The following is a 23,340-nucleotide window of genomic DNA, read 5'->3' as shown; positions in this document are numbered from 1 at the left end:
AGAGAGATACAGCATCCCCTGTTCAGAGCGCTTAGCTGTATAACAGTCGGGCGCTCAGAGTGGGGAACAGCTGGATGCAGAAGGCAAGTGGCTCCACTTGTCTTCTGCATCCACCGCTCTGCTGTATAACAGCCAGGCACTCCAAGCGGGGAACAGCTGGATGCAGAAGGCAAGCGGCCCCTGTTGTCTTCTGCATCCACCGCTCTGCTGTATAACAGCCAGGCGCACAGAGCGGGGAACAGCTGGATGCAGAAGGCAAGCGGCCCCTGTTGTCTTCTGCATCCACCGCTCTGCTGTATAACAGCCAGGCACTCCAAGCGGGGAACAGCTGGATGCAGAAGGCAAGCGGCCCCTGTTGTCTTCTGCATCCACCGCTCTGCTGTATAACAGCCAGGCGCACAGAGCGGGGAAACAGCTGGCTGCAGAAGGCAAGCGGCCCCTGTTGTCTTCTGCATCCACCGCTCTGCTGTATAACAGCCAGGCGCACAGAGCGGGGAACAGCTGGATGCAGAAGGCAAGTGGCCCCTGTTGTCTTCTGCATCCACCGCTCTGCTGTATAACAGCCAGGCACTCTGAGCAGGGAACAGCTGGATGCAGAAGGCAAGCGGCCCCTGTTGTCTTCTGCATCCACCGCTCTGCTGTATAACAGCCAGGCGCTCCAAGCAGGGAACAGCTGGATGCAGAAGGCAAGCGGTCCCACTTGACTTCTGCATCCTCCGCTCGAAGCGCTTGACTGTATAACAGCTGGATGCAGAAGACAAGCGGCCCAGCTTGTCTTCTGCATCCCCAGCTTGGAACGCAAGGTGATCGCTCAACGTTTGAGTAATCGTCTTGCACTGTAAAAAATAAAAAAAGCACACAATTATCGCTCAAAAGATTTTTCGAGCAATAATCCTTTTGTCTAAACCAGGCTTTATTTCTGGAGAACTTCTAGATCAAACAAACAACGACCCGGAGACAAGTTCTGCTCTCAGACCAATGTCACTGCACATGCTGAGTTTTAATGACCAATAGCAACAAAATGAATTGTAATGAAATTTTATATATATATATATCTTTTTTCATAAGCAAGGTGTCTTTTAGCCATGTACTGAAAACAAAAAACTTTGCTATCTTTTTTTGGGTGGGCTGTGTAAAAGTGTGCACACTGCAGCAAAAACAAGATAACTTTATTACTTTAAATACAGAATTTAGTTTTTCTTGGGTTGTACTTTTTTAAAAATATATTCTTAACAAAAGCAAATTCTGTCACCATTTTCTGACTGCGATAATTTTTTAAAATGTTTTTTTATCTTTAATGTGAATGGAGTTGGGTGAGGGATCCTTTTTTGCGGGCAGACCAGTGGTGCCATTTTAGAGTATATACAACCTTTTTAATAGCTTTTTCTTCTAAACCGGATTACCAAAGAAGTACAATTCTGGCATTGTGTATTTTTTTTTCTGACAACTTTCAACAGCATAAATAAGGTTATTTTAATAGATTGGACTTTTACAAATGCAGCTCTACCAAATAGTTTAGTACTGTAGGTTTTTTATATTCTAAAATACAGGGAAAGTTTATTTTAACTTTAAATATCCTTTTCTTTTCAAGTCCTCATAGTGTACTTGAGCTTGCAATCTTTTGATGGCTCATATCATGTATCAAATTCAAGGCCTACGGGCCAAATGTGGCCCACCATAACATTTTTTGTGGCTTGTGAGGCCCAGAAGCAGAAGAGCCTCTTCTAGATTGGAGAGCCCTGAGCTGTGCCAGGAAGAACCTGTGAAGCAATGTGGACCCATTTGCAACCTGTCTCCTTGTACCAGGATCATGGCCACCATGTTCTTCCTACACTGCAATGTCGGTTGCATACAGACTGAGTGCTGTGGCTGTTATTGCAGCCCCAGAAGCTTCTTACCCTGTAGCAGTACAGCTTGGCTCACCGGGGACTCAGACTGTGGGGTGACTTGTACATCCCAGCGGGTCCCCGCTGCCAAGGCTTCTTTTGGGCAGTGACCAATGAGATGAATTGAGTTGCCACGCACATGTTCGACTGCTGCTTAATTCATACAAGTTAGAAGTATTGCAGTAATGAAGCCACTTGTAGCTGCCACCAAGATGTGGCCCAATCCTTTCAGATATGGTTTGATCACAAATCTGCATTTTTAAAAAAATTGGTAATAGCCTTTGGGGCTGAAACAGCTACTTACCTACAAAATGGTGTGGAAATTATTTATTTGAAAACCGTGATAATGAGAGACAAAACTGGATGTTGGTGTGCATTTTCGATGCTATGGAAAGGGTAAGTGAGTGGGAGAAGCCTGCAGTACACAGAATAGCCGATATATAAAAATATATAATAATTTTTTTGAATATTTTATAAGCAGTGACAGGATCATGCTTAGATGTAAACATGGAAGAGGCTGCAGCACTCCTCCAAGCATCTCCACCCCTTCAATGCACAGGGCTCCCAAGTGGCAGACCTCCACCACTTAGATATTGCTGGCCTGAGGATAGGTTACCGAAGAACAGGAACTTGCAACCACATTACTGAAAAACCACTTTGCTGACATGAACAGCAGTTTTTAGTTCTTATTTTAAATAAAACGAAGTAGAACATGCCGTACGTTTCAACCCCAGATCAGGGTCTTCCTCAGGCATGACACTGTTAAGTTAGCAAAGTGGTTTCTCGTCGTGTTTGCTTGGGAGTGGCGCCAATTTCTGTTATTCTTTGGAGATCACTGCTGACCTGTTTTGCAGCTTAGGGGAAGACTACCACGTTATATCACGAAGGCGGCCTGCAGCTCCCATGGTGGGATATAGGGATTACGATCCTGGTCCATTTCCCTAAAGTGCTTCTATGTGTTTGTGGTCCTAACTAACAACCACCACCCAGATGAGAAGATGAACTATAGTCTTCACATAATTTTGGTTTTGAAACTATGCCACCAACATAGCACCCTTCTCTCACCTCCCCTTTGTGTTTTCTTTCCCTGAGATTTGCCAAGGATAGGTTATCAATTTTTAAAAAAGGTTGGATAACTGCTTTAAGATAACCACTCAAGTACGGAAAACATAGTTTTATGATCTTATTGAAGGTGTCCATAGCCCATAAGGCAGTGCAATGTATAAATCCACAGAACTGTATGCATATCACACTACAAATGGTTGGCTGGCTACCTTTGCCGTGCCTATACCCCCAATAACCAGTGCACACTAAGGGTCGAATGCTTACGTGCCGTTTCTTTCCGAGAGCCTGCATCTATAAGCACCTCATATCAGCTTCTTCTATACAGTCACATCTACCCTACATGAGGGACGAGGTCAATTAAAAATCATTGGATTCACAGTTTATTTTACAATATTTCAGAAGTCTACAAGTTAAGGCATACATACTGATGCATTAGCATTATGAATCGAAAATTCAAAAAGATAAATTGAACGCTCTGAAATATCTAAGAAAATGTTTAATAAAAAAAATATAGTTCAGTAAATCAAGATAACGGAGGCTTAGAAAACATCGAAAATCATTACATGGGACTTAGACAAAAAGTATACAATGTGAACAACTAATGGCAATGTTAATCCATTCGAGCCGTGAATGTCGAACATCATCCAAGAGTAACATACATTGGTAAATAAGATTGGCATTATGTACTATAATTCATTACACAGAGAGCATTTAATGGTTTAATTTCATCCAAAAAAAAAAAGGGGGGGGGGGGGGGGGGGAGATTGTATCTGTGACGTACTAGAAAGCGTACAATGACTAAATAAGGGGTACATGTGGATACACCAAGTGTGGGCTCTTCAGCACAGTGCTGTTTCTAACATGGAGGTGGCCCAGTGTCTGTACGGGGGTCATCCTCTAGAGCTTGGAATTCCCATTTGATCAATCCATGAAAAACGCGACAGCTCTTGGAGGCGACGGGAGGGTCTGGATAACTCAAATCAGGACGGAGTGTGCTTTATGGTTTGCCATTTAACACAGCCAAGCAACTCTGCAACAGCTGCAAATTGCCCTGTAAATGATCGGGGAAAAAAAACATGGTAAGCAATTTAAGTCCGCAAGATATGGAAAAGCAACAGCGTGGTGCAACTCTTAAAAAAAAAATATATATATATATATATTTCATATTCACCTGTAGTTCTTGCCACGTGGGGAAAAACATGTACTTTTACAAACAAAAGCGTTGCAATTTTGCAGCTAGGACTGGTAAAAAGTTCATTAAGAAAGGCCAATCCAGTGAACACACATTTTTCCATCACTGCCCCCTCAACCTGATTGACTATCATTCTCTATAGGTAGTCTGTGTATTGCGCTCACTTCCATGAAGTATAGCCCACTGACTGTTATTTATCAAGCACCATATTGATGGGGAGATTTCTGCTTTCATTATTACATCAATCTCATGATGCATCCGCACCGCATTGGCTAGAGGCTATAACATTTCTGCCTGCTGGGAGGACAGTTTAATTATCATTACCTTCTACGATATTCTAATTAAGTATACAGTCAGGAGGATGAGCTGTGATCTCCTCTGCTGTAACGGTGACAGGAGCTGTGTGATCATCATCAGTAACAGGGTATAGAGGGGTACACAGGCAGTCCAGTTACATTCTGTGTAAGGGTCAATGTAATAGCATCACACAGACCGAGAAACTGAACACACAAATCTAAGTAAATCTGAGCTGGTCAAAACTGAGAGATAACTAACCAACATAATACTAGCCAACATATATCCTGGGGGCTGGTTAAAAAATGAATGAAAAAAAAAATAAAAAAATCGAGTGGCCCTTTAAAAAACTGTGGCAATTCACTATAAAATACTGTAAGGTTTTTACACCTCAACCATACTGTGTGAATATACCCTAAGGAACATTGACGGTTGCTATAGGTGTCCCCAAGTAAGAGGCACACAGGTGTATTTTAAAGGGCTGTTTTGAAACTAATATATTGATAACTTATCCACAGGCTAGGTCTCAATATGAGAGAATGCTTTGTGAACCCTGCCGATCAGCTGATTGAGGTGGCCACAGCACTCAAATGAGCACAGCAGCCGTTTCTGTCCACATCAGGCCCAGCGGCTGTGTCTGGCATAGCACCGATATCGCATTCATTTGAATGGGACTGATCTGCTTTCAGGCCATATGACCCATAAAAGATTCATGCGAGCGCCGTTGCCTCTTCGATGAGCTAATAGGCTGGAATGCTGAGCGTGGGACCACCCCTAATCTGATACCGAGGATAGGTCATCAATAGACCTATCAACATGTCTATTCATAGAATTGTCCTGTGATATGTCCACTGTTTGACATCTTGCTACATTCTGATTGAAGCTTGTACAGCTCCAATGTAAGAAGACGTCCAACAGGGTATTATTACCATCTATTGCCAGCCACTCCGCTGTTGGAGCCTCTCTGGCGCACACCCACTGGCTTTAGCCAGCAGATGGTACTGTTGTATAACAGCAAAAAAAAAAAAAGTGTAAGCCTTTTGGGAAACCCTGAATCCAAAATTGGATTGGAAAGGATTAAAAGGGTGACCGAGTAATAAGCCATCAAAATCAATTATAATCAATATTGTTATTATCGATTGCAAGAGTCACTAGCATATATCTGTATCACTAGTTTACTACTACAGTACCTCTATCTCACCAGGATTGCCTCTCACCGTTTTAGAGGAAATGATCTTTAAAAAAGAAATGTAGGGGCGTGGCTTACCCATGCAGGAGTAAGGCACGCTTTTGCTAAGCTCCCGGCTCCCCAACAGCACTGACCTGCTCAAATAAGTGTTTCCCCGGCGAATCAGCGGTCCCTAAGCAGGCGATGGGGAAGAGGAGACCCTCAAGCAAGTCCAGGGCGGCAGGAGAGGACGAGCCGCCGACAATCCAGAGATTTTTCGGGGCGCGCGGTCCGGCGGCTCCCTCTCCCTCTCACAAGATGGCGCCAGGCAGAGCACGCTCGCTCTCCACTCCCCGCAGCAGCGGCAGCACGGAACCCCAAGAACGGACGTCTCCCGGCTCAGGAGGACCCGAGGAGACAGATAAGTGCCGACATGCACAAAGGGGAAACTCACTAAGGGCAGACAGCCCAGGCCCTCCCCCCAGCCCTCACATCTCCCCCAGTCCACATGCTTCCCACAAAGGGGATAAACAGGCAGAGGGACAGCATACATCCCCACAGTCACCTCAGAAAGATCCTGGCAGAGTCCCAGTGAAAAATGCCCCAGCTACACGTCCAAAAGCACCAACCAGGAAGTCCCAGCAGTCTGAGGGGAGTAGTAGTCCGGGGCTCCAGGAAAACCTTAGAGGCCATACCAAAGCCCCAACAGCACACTCAGCAAGCCCGCCATTTTACAGCGACTCCTCGTCAGACGAAGAGTGGGATTGGAAGGCACACCTAAAAGCCCTCTTGACAAAAAGAGACTTCGAACGCTTGGAAAGCTCACAAAAAGAAGCGATGTCCCTAATACAGCAAGAACTTAAGCATATGGGGAACCGCATTGGCGCCATGGAGGAGACACAAGAGGAGATATTTACAACACTTGAGACCCACGGCCAAATCATAAATGCACAAGCACAGCAAATGATGGATAGGATGTCTCATTTAGATGACCTTGAAAACCGTCATAGACGTAACAACCTTCGGTTGCGGGGACTCTCGGAGGAAATTGCCCCCTCTCAGCTCGAGGACTGGGCCCGAAATGTCTTTAGCTCATTACTACAGCGTCCACCAGACCGACCAATAGAAATTGATCGCATCCACAGAACCCTAGGCCCCAAGCCGGACGACCCAGAAAGACCGGGAGACATCGTGTGCCGCATACACTTTTTTAAAGATAAAGAAGCCATCCTAAAAAATGCACGCGACAGGAAGGACCCCCTCACCCATAATGGCTCCCCAATAGCGATCTTCCCGGACTTGGCCAGACGCACCCTCCAACTCCGCAGAGCCGTTAAGCCGCTCCTCGACCTTCTCCGAGCCAACAAGGTCCTCTATAGATGGGGATACCCCTTTCAACTCTCCGCCTCAAGAAACGGGAAGTCAGCGGTCTTTAGATCCCCCGCAGATCTTCCTAAATTTCTCGGCATCCTGGAACTACCGATGGTCACGATCATAGACTGGCCCCATACGCCCGCGCTGCCCATCACGGCACCCAGAACATCCTGGCAGGAAGCCAGGCCAAGACGCCCGAGGAACAGGAACCACTCCACGCGCTCACCACCATGAACAATCATACGGGAACATCCCCCAGCGCAAACAACGCACTGCGCCGACTAACTCCACGAAGGAATGTCACCGTTTACATACGCCAGTTCAACCTTCCTGTTTCATATGCTTCATACTCCCCCGCTTGAGTCACTACACTATTTACACTAGTTAACACACCGAGCTTCCTAACACCTCACTAGCCTGTCTCTTATCCCCCATCCCACAAAACATCTTCCCTGACAGCTAATTCGCCACACATTTAGCACCTTATCGCAGGTCACACAAAAACAGTCAGCCCTAGCAAGCACATGAGCACAGAAGGGGACGCCGGGAGCAGCTCCGGCATCCTCAATTCACATCCCCCAACGGGTGGACGCCACCATGGTGCCGTCCGATTCTGACCATAGGTCCAAAACCCACCTTACAAGATTGGGACACCGTGTTCCAATCGACGGAAACTCTTTCTGTCCCCCTCCACCCCTTCACCCCCCTACCCCCTTGTCCCCCCCTCTTCCCCCTATCTTCTCTCCAATCCCCCCCATGTAGCGTCCCGGGTGCCCTAGGAACCCCACCACCAAGCAACCACCATGACGGGTCTCTCGTTCTGCACCTATAATGCCAGAGGCCTAAACAACCTCTCTAAAAGAGGCCAGATCCTGGCGCATCTCCACAAAAAAACATATCTAAATCGCATTCCTCTAGGAAACACACTTTAAGAATGGCCATATACCTAAATGCACTAATAAATTCTACCCTACATGGCACCATAGCCCCCACCCCGAAAAAAAGAAAGGCGGCGTCTCGATAGCGATCCACAAAAATCTTCCCCATAGAGTATTAGCATCAAAAACTGACCCCGAGGGCAGATTCCTATTCCTTAAGCTGGATCTGGGACATCATGTGGTAACAATGGCTAACATTAATTTCCCAACACAGGACAAACCACCTTTGGGCTCAGTACTCTGGGGAAGCTGGAACGGTTCGCAGAGGGGTCCGGCATCGTACTCGGAGGGGACTTCAACGTAGCGATGGAGCCTGGCCTGGATACGTCATCAGGTAAGTCCGGGGTTCCCCTGGTAGCCTTACGCAGACTACGGAGACGCCTACTAGATCTCAGACTCGTTGACCTTTGGAGGACTCTTCACCCAAAGGCCAAGGACTTTAGTCACCATTCCACCGCACACAATAGCTATGGGCGACTAGACTACTTGTTCATTTCTCACGTCTTCTTGGACCTGTCCCCCAGAAGCTCTATAGGAGACATCCTATGGTCCGACCACGCACCCGTTTACGGAGCCCTACTGGGACAGGCCCACAGGGGGGGGGGGTTACAACTCCTGGCGCCTGAATGACAACCTCCTAAGCGATGCCTGCTGCCGAGACGATATAAATAGAACCATTGAAACGTTTGTTGAGACCCACCGAGACGACACCACCTCTCCTCCCATACAATGGGAAGCGCTCAAATGCGTACTATGGGGAATCTTTATATCCCACGGGGCGAGATTTAAAAGAAACAGATCAGGTAAATTGAAAGATCTCTTCACAAAGTTGGATAATACAGAAAAGGCGAACAAAGCTAAAGCCTCCCCCTCCCTAAACGCAGAGATCACCTCCATTTGCCAGCAGATATTGGCCATATTAGACCAGGCCTACCTGTGCATGAGGGACAGACTAAGAAGCGGGCTATATGAGTACGGCAACAGATGCAGCAGGTGGATAGCAAGAGCCCTAAACCCACGCGAACAACAAACCTATATATTCGCTCTTGACTCTCCACAAAAGGGGAGGGTCCACGCAACTGAAGACCTACTAGATTGCTTTGGGCAATACTACACAGAACTTTACAACATCACAGAATCTGCGGAGGCCGCCCAGGGCAACCCCTTAGATCACGTAGAATCCTACCTACGCGAACATGCCCCAAAACCGATCCCCGAGACAAAATCAGAGGCCCTAAATCACGACCTTACGGAGCAAGAGGTGTCAGAGGAAATACGGAATCTAAAAATAGGAAAGAGCCCCGGCCCAGATGGCTTCACGCCCCGATTTTATAGGACATTCGGAAACCTACTGACACCAATGCTCTGTAAGACCTTTAATGCCATCTCCGACAATTGCCCCTTCCCGCAACAGGCCCTACAGGCCATCATCACAGTCATACCAAAGCAAGGAAGAGACCCTCTATCCTGCGGGAACTATAGACCCATTTCCCTACTAAATGTGGACACCAAAGTCTTCGCAAGAACATTAGCCACCTGCCTTGGACCACTTATTCCCACGCTCGTACATAGAGATCAAACTGGCTTTGTCCTTGGCCGAGAGGCAAGAGATAACACCATCAGAACTCTATCCCTGATAAGTAGGGCACGTGACGCAAAAAGCCCGTTATGCCTCCTATCGGTGGACGCCGAAAAGGCGTTCGACCGGGTTAACTGGAAATTCCTTGAGTCCACCCTACAGAAGATAGGTCTGGGGGAGAGATTGAGAAACTGGATAATGGCCCTATACAACAAGCCCACAGCCCAGATAAGAGTAAATGGGAAACTCTCCCACCCGATCAACATCAGAAACGGCACACGCCAGGGGTGTCCACTATCCCCAACCCTGTATGTGTTAGTGATGGAGTCCCTTGCCAACGCAATTAGACTGAACCCGGAAATTCAAGGTTACAAAATAGGCCAAACTGAGCACAAAGTGGCCGCATTTGCGGATGACCTTTTGGTCTATATAACAAACCCCACCAGAGCCCTACCCGCCCTCCTACGAGAATTTGATAAATACAGTAAAGTCAGTAATTTTAAAATCAACCTACAAAAATCCGAAATCTTAAACATAACGCTACCGCCCACTGATTTAGCTCAACTGAGACCCTTATTCTCACTGTCGTGGCGGGAAGATCACATTAAATACTTAGGCACAAAACTACCCTCAGACCCGGATCGGATATACGACTTAAACTTTGAGCCCATATACCGTTCCTTGATGAAAGACACCGAAAAATGGCGCCCACTAACTTTCCTGGACCGGCAGAATTAATGCGGTCAAGATGAACTTCCTTCCAAAACTCCTGTACCTTTTTCAGACCCTACCAATACAACTTCCAAGGAGCTTCTTCATCAAGATACGAAAGACTGTGACATATTTCATATGGGGAGGGTCCAGAGCCCGTCTGAGTTACAAACTCCTCACCCAGAAAAAGGAAAATGGCGGGCTGAGCTTGCCCGACATGTTGCTATACTATAGGGCCGTAATAAGTAAGACCGTCCTGGACCTTATGCACAGGAGGCAAACTAAATTATGAGTCGAAATGGAACAGAGCTCTGCTCCATTCCGAGCTCAAGGTCTCTTTTGGCTCAAAGGCGGACTGGGCAGAAGGGGGATCAGAGTGTCACCACTTCTGAACTCACTCCTACGAACATGGGACAACTTCGCGAGCAATAACGGGCTGATATCCACTCCGGGTCCCTGGACCCCTCTGGTGGGAAACCCGGACTTCCCTCTTGGGATCGGGGACCTGGCACTCCAGGGTAACCTAGGAGTCCACCTGCCAAGAATCCACGACATACTAGGAGAGGAAGGAATTAGGCCACTGAGCTCGTTGGTGGAGGAGGGAGGGGCCGTAACAGGTGCGTGGTTTCAATACATGCAGCTATGCCACTTTATCAGAACACAGGGCAAAGCCTCAGATCTGTCTACCCCGCCCACTCCTTTTGAGAAGCTATGTGCGGACCCCCGTGAGTCGAGGGGATTGATCTCCGTGGTCTATAACATGCTGGTGGCCGGGGGAGCCCGGGACTTGGAAAGAGGTTACCGTAGAGCCTGGGAGAGAGAACTAGGACAGCCCTTACCCAACGAGGACTGGGTAGGGGCGTTAATCTGACTCACAGAATGTCAGTCTCGGGCAGACACCACGAGCTAAATTATAAGCTTATTACGAGATGGTATCGCACACAGTCATTACTAGCCAAAATATATCCTGGCACTTCAGCCACCTGCTGGAGATGCCTGAAAGGAACAGGAACGCTCACACATATTTGGTGGTCCTGCCCTGGGATTAGAGGTCTGTGGTTGGAGATACAAGCCCTGTACAATGTATTGAAAAGAAGCTCACTAGTTCTCTCCACGGAGATCGCGCTCCTCTCAATCCTGCCAGGCTCCATCGCTGCCATTAAGAGGGACATTCTGAGATTCTTCCTCCTAGCTATGAGAACAGTGATTCCCCGACTTTGGGAATCCCAGACGATGCCGACACGCCTGAGCTGGACAGCGGCCCTAGATGACATCAGATGACGATAAATGGCTAAAATACTACGACGTGTGGGAGGTATGGATGACGTTTCGAAATTCTGACAACTTCAAGCAATGGCTTGAACACGGGGTTTTACCCACTTGATAGACGACGGGGAATTCACTAAGGTCTCTACCCGGGATGCTACCCCCCTCCCCCCCTCCTTACCCCCTTTTCCCTCACCCGCCTCCCCTCTCCCCTACTACACTATTACCTTTCTTCCCCCCAACTTGCTTAGGTTCTACTCAACCACTTTCTCTGATACTACCTTTCACATTCCACTTTCACACACACCACCTTTCTACCTCACAACACACCACACCCACGTTGAGTCGAGGATCACCCTTAGATGACCCGACTCCCATACACCTTTTAAGGTTAAATTCCACACAAGTAACAAACACGTTTTGATAATTTGCAAAAGATTACTTTTGAAATATTTAACTGTTGAATTTAATCCCTGAAGTCTGGAGCTACTTTACATTCTCTTGGTGCGGTGCCAGACACCTCCACCGCAACGGACATTAGTACCCCTCTACTGTACTGCCAACCAGACTTCGGGATAGTTAATACCTCTTATGCATGTTAACCACTTGCTAACCTGTATGTTTAAAATCCTGAATAAACACATTTTGATAGTAAAAAAGAAATGTTGCAATATTCAGTGGAAAGGGAAAAAAAACATGAAACAGATTGTTTGTTTCAAAACATAAATGTCATCCTAAGCAAAATAAGTAGCATGTTTTTCTGGGTAAGAGCCCTTCTCGGAACTGTGTTGCTTGGCACATTTCCCAGAGCTTTACCATAGCAACAATTATCAGGGTTTTCACGAAAGTGCAGAACATTCAGGCAGAAAAGGAAATGGACGACTATAAGTCACAAGAGTATACCTTGGCGTGCTTGAGTTCCAGTTCAGCAAGCTCCACTAAATTTTTACGAAAAGCAGCAACTCTTCTTGTTTTAAAGTCCATGAGTTCTAGAAAACCAAAACAAGATTCAGGACCATTTTCTGCTAAAATTAACAACATGGGGAAAAAGTTTTAGAACACTTTAATTTTTCTAGCCATTTTTAACATTAGTGCTCTCGCACAAGCGCTTTGTTACCCTGTAATACATGGTCACTAACTTTACATTACTTTCAACGGTACCTCTCACATCGCATGAAATGCGCGTTCAAAAAAAAAAAGAAAAAAAAAAAAAGAATGTGACATGCTCCAACTTGGCACATCTTACACACCAAGATAGCGTATGGAGATTTGTCGGCACGCTGTACACAATGCATACTGCTGTGTGTTCCCTGCGTGGGAGATATGCCTGTGAAACACACTTGTGTGAGAGCCCTAAGGCCTCCTTCCACGGGCGATATGTCACTGCGTTTTCCGCGGCGATAATCTAGCCGCAGGTAATGCAGTGAACGCTTTCTATAGACTTAACTATGGAAAGCGCAGCCCGCTGTCGACGAGCGAGATTCAATTTGCGACATGCTGCGGTTTGCCACCCTTCTCCACGGTGAGCCTATCTGTCAGATAAGCCCACCGCAGAGACCTGTCATTTCTCCCCCCTGCGGTGGAATATCGCTAGCAATATTCCACCTCGCCCGTGGACAGGCAGCCTAACAGGGCAAGTACAGCAAATGTGAAATCGTTCAAAAGTAAGCTAAACATAAAACTATTATGAAATTGTATCCTGAAAATGCAACAGTCAGAATTTATGATTTTAACCAAAGGGAATTTTTTCAGGGAACACAGAAGGACAGCTGCTCTGTAGCTCCGAAGATAAACTATGCTTTGAAATTGGGTTGAAAACTATTCCTACACATGTTTCAACTTTTGTAGATTACGCTCTATATCCAGTGTTGGGACCGACTGCATTACAACACCCACAGGTAATCACATCACGTTCTATGTTCATGCAAGTCTCCCGTTAGAATAAAACATGCACATGTGCAGTCTCTTGCACATCGCACGGATGGCGTGTCCGTGTGCTGAGAGATGTGAATCGCACCTGAGAATGTCAGATGCAACTCGCTGTTGCCTGTGTGAATACACCCTTAGAAGTGTAGAGAAATTGCCAAGAAAGCTAAGGTGGCAGTCAGTACAGCTTCCTATACCTCAAAAGGCACTTGGAAACTGGAGGAAACAGTCAGGAAGAGGTCTGGGAGGCCGAAGGCAGCAAAATCAGATGACAAGTTTGAGAGTCAACAGTTTGCGTGATCGATGCCTCACAGCAGGAAATAGTCAAGCTCAGCTTAATACAGCAAAAAAGAAAGTTCCTATTTCAATTGTGAAGAGAAGACGTCTATCTGCAGGTTTGACAGGAAGAGAATCAGTAGGAAGACTGAAAGAAAAAAAAAAAAACTCTGTGGAATCTAAATTGTATTTAACCCCTTATGAACCTGGGTGTTTCCATTCTAGAGCACCAGACACTTTTAGGGATTTTACTAGAGATGAGCAAGCATACTTGCTAAGGACAATTACTCGATCGAGCATTGCCCTTAGCGAGTACCTGCCCGCTTGGAAGAAAAGATCCGGCTGCCGCCGGCGGGGGAGAGATCTTTCTCTTACCCCGCTCCCCCCTGCTCACTGGTGCAACTCACCTCTCACCCACGCCGGCAGCCGAACCTTTTCTTCCGAGTGAGCAGGTACTCGCTAAGGACAATACTCGATCGAGTATTTGTCCTTAGCGAGTATGCTCGCTCATCTCTAGATTTTACCCATGTGGTGGTTTTACCGCCTTATTTTTATTTTTCTCTTCAGCTACCACAATTATCTTTGCTGTGTTTTTCCCATAACATATAGGGCTATTTTTTGCTTTATATCTTTTCCTTTTTTTGCCATTGTTTTAGTTTTATTAGAGATAAGTTTTTCTTAATTTAGTTTTGATTTTTAAAATTTGTATATTTACACAAAAATAAAAAAACTACAGGAAAGGGTTCCTTATTTGTTTCAGATGGTTTGATATAAAATTTGTATAGTCTCAGATTACAGCAGTTATGCTTCTGCCTTCTCCTCTGGGTCCTCGAATGTGACCAACAGCTGAAGACGCGACCTGCTCCTGCTAAAGTGCAGGAGCTTTAATCCTGCTCTATATATTTTTACCATCGGCCGGGATTAAAGCAGAGGATGAAGCGCTGTAACTTTATGATGCTTGGTCCTTAACTCTTGGGCCTATTTTGGATTTAAGGAAGCAATATTGCACGGGTTGTTAAGGATACGACGATGCCACATATCTGGTATTTATAACTTTTCTTTCTTTTTATATAAATAGGGAAAAAGAGTGCAAAAAAGGATTTTTTGCAATTTTTTTTTTACACTGTTTGCTTTTACATTTTTTATATTCTTGTAAGGGACTTGAATCACAACAGCTATTATAGCTATAAGGCATTGCAGGACTTCTGTACTGCAATGCCTTATCACTTGTAATAGCGATCATAGAAAATTGCAAGCCGAGACGCCAATATGTTGCCAAAGCAACTCACCGTCTCTTCGCAATTACATCGCAAGGGGTTCAATGAGGTCACAAAAAGAGCACTCATGTAGAGGGTTATAAGCAGAGATCAAGGTTCTTGAATGTTGCAGCAGGAGGCTGGCTATCTCTCACAGCTGGCTCCTGATGCAAGATGGCACAGGCTTAGCTTCAGTTAAGCTTACATCCTGGTGCATTAGGTACCACGCTGCCCAGATGTTAATTTACATCATATTGCACTAAGGAGTTAAATCCTTGGTTGGAGTAGGTGTATAACTGCATTGAGAGCTGAACTGTTGCAGTGACGCCTTTGCGCCCTCTGCTGGAAGCAGCCAAGAACATGTTTGAGGCGGACAAGGTTAACTAAAAATCACTACAAAATACTCTGGATGTGCCAGGAAGTTGATATGGATTCTTGACGACCCTTTATATACTATTATTCTAGGCATACAATATTTTTGTAAGCCATGTTTGGCCCCCTGTAAGCCAATCTTTAAAAAAACCGAAATCCTTTGAAACTAAAAATCACTACAAAAGCTTTTAGGATATGAGAAATAAAATGATCTGCAATGACACAAGTGAAAGCAATTGTCACATGCTTATGAGTCAGACAACCACACACTGTGCTTGGGAAGTGTCATTAAGCAATTCTTACAGCAAAAAAACCACAAAAGGATTTTTTTCCCCTCCTTTTGACTGGTGTAATGAGTAGAAAGACTTGCCGACCATTTAGAATAGATCCACTTAAAGACATCAAGTCCAAACGTCTTATTGTTTGTGCACTCCATAGACCAGTCTGACATTAGTCAGTATAATGGCTGTGGAGGGGAAGATAAATCCATCCTTCATTCACTTTACCTTGTTTAGCAGATTCGGAGATCTTCTCAAACTTCTGGCAGCACAACTGCTGAGTGGTTTCCGCTGACAGCACATCCTTGTTTTTAGCTCTTGCTTTATCTAATGCTTTATTGGCATTTTCATAATCTACCAAAGAGCGGGATCTTCTGTACAAGAGATCCTGAAAAGAAGGATAACGATTAGAAACAAGGCAGAAAATAGCCAAATTATACTTATTCCACTTTATAAAAATCAGAAAACTTTTAGGTGTGCTGCTGCTTATACATATCCTTGCCTTTGCTAGGCTGAGTCTGGCAGGATTTCTTTTCTCTTAAATAAGGAAAAATTGGCTTTTACCTCAACAGGGTTTTTGCCTTCCTCTGGATCAACATTGGGGCAGGGATGGGGATGGGGAAAAATATTCTGAACTAGATGGACATAGTATGTTAGGCTGCGAAAAGACCTATGTTACAAGGACAAAAAAGAAAAAGATTTTCTACAAGGAGTTTGAACATTGAAAAAAATAAAAAAATAAATAAAAAAAAAGACAGTCCGGCTGTCTATAAAATGCTCCTTTGCCACTCAACCAGGTACCCTGTCTCACTTCTACGCCATGCTAAATAACACACCATCAGACTCTAAGCTACCGTGCATGCTACAGTGGGAATCCGACTTTAACACAACCTTATCACTAGCCCGCTGGCACCACTGCTGTGAGACCCTTAGCAAGAATAGCTGGCAAGCCTCCTTAACCGAGACCTCCCTAAAGGTACTACACAGAACGTACCTGGTACCTGAAAGACTACATACCATATATCCGGAGATCTCGCAACTATGCTTTAGAGGATGTAATGATACGGACTCTCATAGACATATATGGTGGCCATGCCCAAAAGCCCAAGCCTTCTGGAAAAAGAGTCTCTCATCTTATAGCCTCGGTAACGGGGACAAGCATTGGACTGGACCCATTTGTCCTATTACTGGGAAATAAACCCACAGGAATGCGCAACCCTTACTTCAAGCTACTCCAACATATAACCATGGCTGCTCGCATACTAATAGCACAACAATGGAGAAAACCTACACTACCCTTCGAAGCCTGCATAACGCGAATAAACAGAATCTTTATAAATGAAAAGCTTATTGCCATCCGACAAGATACAACCACTCAATTCGAGAGGATATGGAGTCCTTGGATAGCGCATACCAATATCCCTAACCTATATAATTACACGAGGACATAAGTAGAAGATCACGATAGATCCATCTAGTTACGTATATATATTAATTTTAAAAAAAATTCCCTACTAATATCCACCATAAATATGATAAAGAGACCTAATGAACAACGAATCTCTCACTCATGACCGGAGGTAGAGGACATTGAGATCTGTTTTACCCCTTTACCCCCTTCCCACTCTCATAAAAATATGTGAGACATACAACACTACGTTGTAACCCTATTCCATGTAAGCTGAATAAAACTTTAGCTTTGTTAATTGTTATTTATACTATATAAGTTTATAATAGGTTGATAACTCTGTTCTATATTGATAAGTCTATACCCCCCTGCGAGGGAAAACTGCGGCAGAGTGTTGCCACCCTTAATATCTTAATTCAAGAGAAACCGTTGAAACATAAAATGCTCCTTTGATTCTAATCCAGTGAGTTACCAGTTGTAATGGAACAGAAGTACATGATCAGGTTTAGTTGTACCTATGAGAGGAAACCACCTATAAATTGAGTGCAATATTGCATCTTCCTTACAGATGCTTGTCCTATAGGCTGCATTTACACGGGCGATATTCAGGCTTCTGTAATTCATTTTCACATTACAAACTTGCGATTTGCATTGCGGACTTGCAGAATATGAATATTGGAGGGATTGTCCGGGAAGTCAACAAAATGGCAGTCATCTGTGCAAACTGTGGGTCCCATGTTGGGAGAATGCATCTGTAGGGGAAAGCGGACAAGTCCGAACACCACCCTGTTTGGTCCTGTTGGACGTAATGGTACAGTAGGACTGACAGAAATGAACAGTGTGGCGTTGGGCTCTGCTCTCATCCCCCTCTGGTCTAGAGATGTATTCTCCCATCCTATGACAGGTTTCCACAGGCCAGATGGGTCGCGGCAATTTTGTTGAATTCCTAGATAACGGGAGTAAACAATTTGTCACCATACACTTTGATATGTCTATCCTTTAAATTACATACATTTCAAACAAAAGTAGCAGCGACAGCTATGCTGTATCCATATTAGAACGGTAACAGCAGATTCTGATGGACCCCACTGCCAAGGGATCTGTCAGGTTGCAGGTATACTGGGCAGTAAAAATACTGTATTCTTGCCATTACATTGTAAAGCTGGACAGACTACATTGAAACTGGTTTGAACAAATCCATTTACCTTAGCAGCTTGTGATTCCCTTAAATAGTATTTGAGAAGATCAGAAAGCTTCAGGTCTTCATCAGCTGATATCCGGGCCTCAATTTTCTAGAGAAGGTAAGATTAACATTGAGTATACTGACAAACTAGCAAAGACCTGCTTCTCTCCAGGGACCAAATATACACCTTTAGGATGTTTTACGCTTTTTTATTGCAGTTTTGATGCATGTTTTTTTTTTTGGAGAAGTGGATTCAAAAGATATGAGACATGTTAAAGGAAGGATTTCTACTTCTCCTTTTCGCTGGATCCACTTTTGGCATTAGCTCAAAGAGCAGCCAAAAAATAAATACAAACAGGAGGCAGGGCCCAAATGGTCCCCAATGCACCCTAGAATTTTCAAATGCCAACAAGAATTTACAATCCTATTGCCATTTTAGACCACCTGCTGCCGCTGTTTAAAAACAAAAACAATTCCATTCTCTGAATCCATCAGATGTGCCGCACGATAAACCCACAGAAATGAATGAAGCAGGGATATAGTGCACAAACATGACTGCCACCCCATCAATTCAGGACCGCCATTGCCACAATCAGTGGAGGACCCAGTGATTGGACACTTATGAGTTATTCTGCAGATACAGTTCCAGTCAAGAGTTTGGACACACTTTTACATTCCAAGCTTTTTTTTTTATCTTTTAATTTTCTAAACACTGTAGATTCAAATTGAAGACATGAAAACTATGCAGGAACACATATGGAATTAGGTAGTAAACAAAAAAGCATTAAACCAGAATATTAAGGCTGGGTTCACAAAGGTTGGATTTGCTGCAGAAACTCCATCCGAGATTTCGCCACAGCGAATCCGCCTAATCCTGGTATTAGCCAGCCATGTGGACGAGATTTGTCAAAAACCTCATCCACAAGGGACGGCGAATCCATCGCGGTAAAGCCGTCAGAAGCCAGCGCTGCAGCGCGGATTCGCCGTTTGCAGCATTATTTTTTTAAATTCCGCTGCGGCCGCACTCTCCTCATGGAATGTAAAGGCATGTCCAAATGTTTGTCTGGTATTGTAGGTGATAAATTATGGCAAAAATAAGCCAACAAAGCGATGGTATAAAGATAGACAAATGTATCTAGCATAAGACAAAATGTATTAGTCAATACGACTCACTGATAAATGTGGCACATTTTTAGACTGCCTTGATAATGTCTACACATTAGACAGGATTAGTAAGTCTGCCCCAATGTTTCTGATTAAAGGTGCTTTTGCAGGGGCCGATAATATTTTGGATTTCCCACAATCCAGCGAGAATCTGAACAATTATTGTTCAGTGTAAATGCATGCGCCGACTGAACGACAAACAAGTCATTCGCATCCCGTTGTTTGTTCAGTTTCTGCATGCAAAAAAACAAAACAAATGATGAATCAGTCCATGTAAACAGTCGTTCACTTGTAAACAACAGCCCGCTTAGGTGAATGCAGGGGGTTGTGCCAGGAGAATCACCAGCCCGCTCCACCTCCATTCACTAGCGATAATCGTTCTTCTATAAAAAGCACTGGAACGATTATCTCTGGGACGACCAGTTGGGCATCTTGCGCTCGACAGGTCGTTCCGTGCACCTTAAGAAACAAGGAAGCTACCGTCTACAACATTGGCACATCACAGTGGGAAAACACCTCCGTTTTCACTACCACAAATGTACGTCAAGGTCAGCCCAATACAACTCTGTAAGTCAATGATACTCATGCAATTATTGGTACAGTGGTAGCGATAACTGAAATACGTACACGGGTCTTGTCAAACAATTCGGACACCCTTAGGAAAAATCTATACGAAAGACAAAAAGAAAAGTGGAGTATTGTAACCATTTTTATATCCCCCATATCAGTAATCAGGCAGACAATGAGATAACGGTGTTATTGCCAACTGTTCGGCTAAGTAGGCTTCTTTGTGATACATAAAGATCATTTTTATTGAAGTGTATAGACTATTTTAACACACTTACACAAAAATCCAGCAGAGTGTCAGTTTTCCACATTCTAATAGCGCAACGTTGGTATAATAAAGTCTCTGAAAGACTACTTCTTGCATTTTGGGACAAGAATGTTAATGCACCGCATACAGTGCTGGGCGGTCGGTGACACTCATTTTTCTTTTTGAATTAAACAATACATCTGGGAAAGACGGCAGACATGGGGAATTGGTCTACTGAAGCAAACTGTGTTGTAAAATATAGATATAGATATCTCCGTCTTAGCTGTCCACATATAGAGATGATGTGTGTGTGTGCCAAGACCCAGCAGCTGTAGCCTATACAGGAAACATCAGACTTATGCGATTCACCTTGCAATCACATAGAAATGTAGAAAATGGACAACAGAAAAAGCCCACGCAGTCCATTTAGTCTGCTCTTATATTATCTCCTTTTTATCTCTCTCTTAGGATAGATCCATGCTCATCCCAGGCAACTTCATTTTATTCATTGTTGATTTTCTATCCGCATCTGCTGGAAATGTGTTCCAAAAATCCACTGCTTGCAGTAAAATAATATTTCCTGATAGCTTCTGTACTAATATAGAAAGCTGGTTGGTCATTTAATGTATTCTATACACAAAATTGTAATCATGTTAAAGCTTCTATTTTTGCAGCTAGCATAGCAGTTTATAGTTATCTCAAAAAGGCAAATATGCAAGTTTTAAGATTTTTCAACACAGAAGTGCAGTCAAAAAATTAAGTTTCTGTCTATATTAAGGAAACTGCTGTATACGAGAAAAAAAACACCCCCCCCCCCCCCCCCCCCAAGGTTGCAGAGATTTCTATGTACATAGGTATCTTACTTGCATATGTCAGTGTTATCCTGGGTTCCCAGTGTGTACATGGAGGAACCTATTCTGTTATAATCATCAGCAACACCTAAAAACAACAAAAAAAAAAAAAAGAAGAGGGAAAGAAAACAAAGGCTGATTTAGACACAATGAGAATCGCTCAAGATTCACTCAAATTAATCTCTTGAGCAATTCTCATCCTGTTTAAATGCAATGACATTGTGCAGTTTTTGTGCAGGAGTCATTGATCACTGAATTGTAGCTTGCTAGAATTGAGCAATCAGCTATTATCAGTGGAGCAAGTGGTCTCTGCCTGTGTCCTCCTGTGAATTCACAGCAGGGCATGGGCTGTAAGTGCAGAGAACACTACAGCTGTGTGCTTATGCAAAGCAGCTGTATTGTTCAATTAGTGGCCACAGTTCTGCTTGCATATTCTATAGTAGCTAATTAGCTACTATAAAGTACGCAAAGATGATCGCTCAAAACTGTCACTCAGAGTGCCGTTTCAGCGATCATCTGTCAGTGTAAATAGGGTATTAGCCTAAAGCCCCATTTACACTCAAAGATGACTGCTCAAAATTTGTTCAAAAGATAGGGAGACGGACCATTTGAGCGACGACTTTGCATAAAACTACTGATGGAGAACTAATGCCTATTAGTAGCTTATTAGCTTCATTTGCATGTAAATAAAGCTTCATTCCCTCTATGCAGATAACAGCACGTGGTCTGTTATCTGTATACAGCTCCATTGTTCTCCCGTGGGACAGTAGCTGAAAATAATGTTATCAGCACTCCCGCGGAGAAGAACAGCATGCGGTCCCCGCTATATCAGCTGGCTGGCCAAATGATAGTTTTTATGCTGAACTAAAAATCATTGTTCGTCCGAAAAGCTAACGATGGTAGCATTTACACACAATGATTATCGCTCAAAAGACATCGTTTGAACGGATTTTGAGCGATAATCATTGTGTGTAAATGGGCCTTTAAGCATAAACCTTTTAATTTGTGCCACCATGTCAATAATCACTAATCACTAAGCGCTGCGGAATAAGTTGGCGCTATACAAATAAAGATTATTATTATTATTATTATATTAATCTTAACATCCTTGTGATAAAATATGGTGATTTGGCTACATAGGAGCTCAGATACTTGGATGTGGAGTTACAAACTGATTAATTTAAACATTATCTGCAGGAAGTGGTGGTTCTGTATGGACCAGCACTCTTTATTATACTACTGCTACGGAGATGCAGAAAGTTACTATTATTTTTTTTTTTTTTAAACACTCTAAGAGATTAGACAGGGAAGCTCGACTGGTCATCCAAAAATATTTTAGCCGATTGTCCGGCTGGGAAATAGTCGTGTTATATTAGCAACAAATTACAGTTTCAGTGGACTTGCATTTGTGGGATCTTGTCATCTTATCAGACTTTGCACTTGCATCCTTTACTCTGTTGTGATACTCGACAAGGAATGTCCTCTCATGATCAAAGAAATCATCTACGTCCTTCAAAGAGAGGAAAGTCATAATTTAGTGGGGGTTTTAAACAATACTGAGTGCAACAATAGTGGGGGGAAAAAATAATTCTGCCTTACTTTTGTACCAGAAACAATGACGCCATCAGCTGATTTCACTACGCTTTTAAAGAAATCTTCCAGTTTTTCCTTCTTGTTTTTCCCTCGGACACTTAACTGTAAAATACAAAACACAGTTATCAGGTTCAATGTGTCCAGCCTTAAATAACACAATCCTAACATCAGTAAATAGTTCAGAGAACAACAATTATGTAAGGCACACACGTTTCAAGTTTTATTTTGCTCCTCTCCTATTAGTTAGCCTTATTCAGTAGTAGGAGGATAGCCCACAGATTTAGACTGGGTTTACAAGAAAAATGGCTGCCGCAGCTTCTAAGCAAGTGTTCCTCAGACTGGCGAGGAGGTGACTTGATGAAACCCCCTCCGAGCATTTCCTTACTGTTATGCAGGGGGGGACACAAAGTATTTAAAATGAAAAGGTTTCGCTAGAGTGAGTTCTGTGATTTCTTAGGCCTGTGATTCAGTGGTAATATGGCTTTTCTGCAGGCCAGGCCTAGTCAAATGAATGGGATTAAACTGAAATACCAGGCACAGCCACTACACAGTGTGCATTCAATAAAGAGGCTGCAGATCTCATCCCAGTGCCACAGCCTCTTCAAACATCTGGCTGGTGGGGGTGCTAGGAGTCAGACCCCCACAAATTTGATATGAGTGACTTATCCTAAAGATAGATCATTAATACCAGAGTCCAGGGAAAACAAAAGATCTCAGCAGCACACCTTCAGCCCAATAGGCTCACA

At 44.1% G+C, this 23,340-nt stretch overlaps 1 protein-coding gene across 2 annotated transcripts in view; it reads right to left on the bottom strand.

The window, feature by feature from the left end:
• Positions 1-3,315: 3,315 nt before the first annotated feature.
• Positions 3,316-23,340, bottom strand: part of SNX6 (sorting nexin 6) — a 32,170-nt gene continuing 12,145 nt past the window's right edge. For both annotated transcript variants that reach the window (XM_066608432.1, XM_066608433.1), the window contains exons 7-14: positions 22,601-22,696; positions 22,406-22,511; positions 21,014-21,089; positions 19,964-20,003; positions 18,195-18,281; positions 15,810-15,969; positions 12,377-12,462; positions 3,316-4,002 (exon numbers count right to left, since the gene is read on the bottom strand). In XM_066608432.1, coding sequence (XP_066464529.1) covers positions 3,949-4,002; positions 12,377-12,462; positions 15,810-15,969; positions 18,195-18,281; positions 19,964-20,003; positions 21,014-21,089; positions 22,406-22,511; positions 22,601-22,696 — 705 coding nt within the window. In that variant the 3' untranslated portion in view covers positions 3,316-3,948. The remainder of the gene's footprint in view (positions 4,003-12,376; positions 12,463-15,809; positions 15,970-18,194; positions 18,282-19,963; positions 20,004-21,013; positions 21,090-22,405; positions 22,512-22,600; positions 22,697-23,340) is intronic.

Source organism: Eleutherodactylus coqui, chromosome 6, assembly GCF_035609145.1.
Source record: "Eleutherodactylus coqui strain aEleCoq1 chromosome 6, aEleCoq1.hap1, whole genome shotgun sequence".
Classification (NCBI taxonomy): Eukaryota; Metazoa; Chordata; class Amphibia; order Anura; family Eleutherodactylidae; genus Eleutherodactylus; species Eleutherodactylus coqui.
Note: the sequence above shows the minus strand (reverse complement) of the source record. Positions and strands in the feature narration are given on the sequence as shown.